The following is a 1,813-nucleotide window of genomic DNA, read 5'->3' as shown; positions in this document are numbered from 1 at the left end:
ATGTCAAGTTGATCTGATAGATCTGCAGTCAAACAGAGATGGCGAATATAAGTTCACAATGGTGTATTAAGATCATTTAACTAAGTTTGTCCAGCTACGACCTTTGAAAACTAAAAGAGCTGAAGAAGTAGTGCAACAAGTTCTTTCAATATTTTTAACATTTGGTGCACCAGCAGTACTGCAATCAAATAATGGTAGAGAATTTAGTAATCAAGTCATATCCAAAATATGCGCTATGTGGAAAGATGTTAAAATAGTTCATGGAAAGCCTCGTCACAGTCAAACACATGGCTTAGTTGAAAGGGCCAATCAGGATATACAGAATATGCTAATTGCATGGATGAACGATAATGATACAAATACATGGTCAGATGGTTTATCCTTTGTTCAATTTGCCAAGAACACTACATACCACGAAGGATACACCAAAGTCCTTATGAAGCCATGTTTGGTGTTAAAGCAAAAAGAGGCATAGCATCGTCTTTTTTGCCTGGTGAACAAATTGCAAATATTAAAACTGAAGAACAACTCGAAGAAATTGCCAACACTTCTGAAACTGAAGAACAGCTTGAGGAAACTGTTATCGTTTACAAAAAAATTTGAGTGGTGGTCATACCAAAAACCTTATTCCAAAGAAAAATATTGAAGAAGACCTACAACCTACAACGTCTTCACATCAAATTCTGTCTGAAAAACACGAGTTGATTTCTACAAAAAGAGTGGCCTCAAAAGAAAATATTTTACTGCAAGCAAGAAAGATGTTACAGACCTCACAAAAACAATTTCCTCCCACTCAAATTGGTGATAATGTACAAATACAAGTCACTGATGTTGACCGTGGTCATACAGATAGCCAAAATGTGTTAGCAGTTGTTGTTGGAATAGAAGACTCTGACTTTTATAAACTGGCAAATAAAAATGGTACCCTCAAGCAGTTTCACACACGTAATCAGTTTATAATTTGTAAAGAAAAGTTACTTTCCATAGATGAGATTTCTTTTCAAGAAATGTCACTGAGAGAAGCAGCTACAGCTAATTCGAGAAGTGGGGGACAAGGCTATACACAATGTCATTGCAAAAGGAAGTGTTCCATAAATAAATGCAGTTGTAAAAGCAAGGGACTCTTGTGCAATTCAAAGTGTCATAATAGTTTAAGTTGTTGCAATAAATAAGATTTGAATCAATGTACTGTGTATTTTAAATTCTTGGTCATTCCTTTCAGAGAGAGAGGCAAAAAAAATATGTCACCCTTGTGACATTTTGTAGTGACTGAATTATGGAGAAGAAAATATAAATCTCAGACATGTTCAACATTCACCATTATTGCATGGTGAATGTCAACATTTACTGGTGTAAGTCAGAAATAAGGGTATTTAGCAAATATTTTGGACATACACTAAGCGACTATGTGAATGTTGACATTCACTGGTGAAGGTCAACGTTCTCCAGATTTCGGTGTTTCACTGTAACATCTACATGTACGCCCTGCCTAGTTTTCAAAACCTGTGATATGTTTCACACCTGTCCATCCTCCTTCATTGTTTATTGCTTCTATGTACCTGAGCATGGGACTTTGTTTCAGATGCAAACCCAAGGCCTTGCCAGAGATGCCTGATTGTAAACATCCCTTCATAAAACTAAGATGTAACGAACTTACTATGCAAGATGTAACAAAAATTCACCAAACGTTTTACCAGAAAAGGAACCTAGAGTGGCAGAGCAACTACATAGCTTAACATGTCTCTACCACGTCCCATTAAAGAAGATCCAGTGAGGATGATAAAAGGAAATGAACCATCACCATCCCTTTTTT

The 1,813-nt window shown here is 36.2% G+C and overlaps 1 protein-coding gene across 1 annotated transcript; it reads left to right on the top strand.

Annotated features, from left to right (window-relative positions):
- The first annotated feature begins 444 nt into the window (after positions 1-444).
- Positions 445-1,266, top strand: LOC126198880 (uncharacterized). Its single transcript, XM_049935527.1, has 3 exons — positions 445-579; positions 636-1,104; positions 1,223-1,266. The coding sequence occupies exons 1-3, from the start codon at positions 445-447 to the stop codon at positions 1,264-1,266; spliced, it is 648 nt and encodes a 215-aa protein (XP_049791484.1).
- Positions 1,267-1,813: the final 547 nt, after the last annotated feature.

This window comes from Schistocerca nitens, chromosome 1, assembly GCF_023898315.1.
Source record: "Schistocerca nitens isolate TAMUIC-IGC-003100 chromosome 1, iqSchNite1.1, whole genome shotgun sequence".
Taxonomy (NCBI): domain Eukaryota; kingdom Metazoa; phylum Arthropoda; class Insecta; order Orthoptera; family Acrididae; genus Schistocerca; species Schistocerca nitens.
The sequence above is the reverse complement of the archived record's forward strand: the minus strand, read 5'-3'. Positions and strand labels throughout refer to the sequence as shown.

Excerpts from the sequence above, each read along its gene's own strand:
- LOC126198880 (XM_049935527.1), top strand. The coding sequence starts at position 445 with ATGTTTGGTGTTAAAGCAAAAAGAGGCATAGCATCGTCTTTTTTGCCT. Across the intron at positions 580-635 it reads AAGAACAGCTTGAGGAAACT|AAAAATATTGAAGAAGACCT; the intron begins GTTATCGTTTAC and ends CTTATTCCAAAG. Across the intron at positions 1,105-1,222 it reads GTGTTCCATAAATAAATGCA|AGAGAGAGGCAAAAAAAATA; the intron begins GTTGTAAAAGCA and ends CATTCCTTTCAG.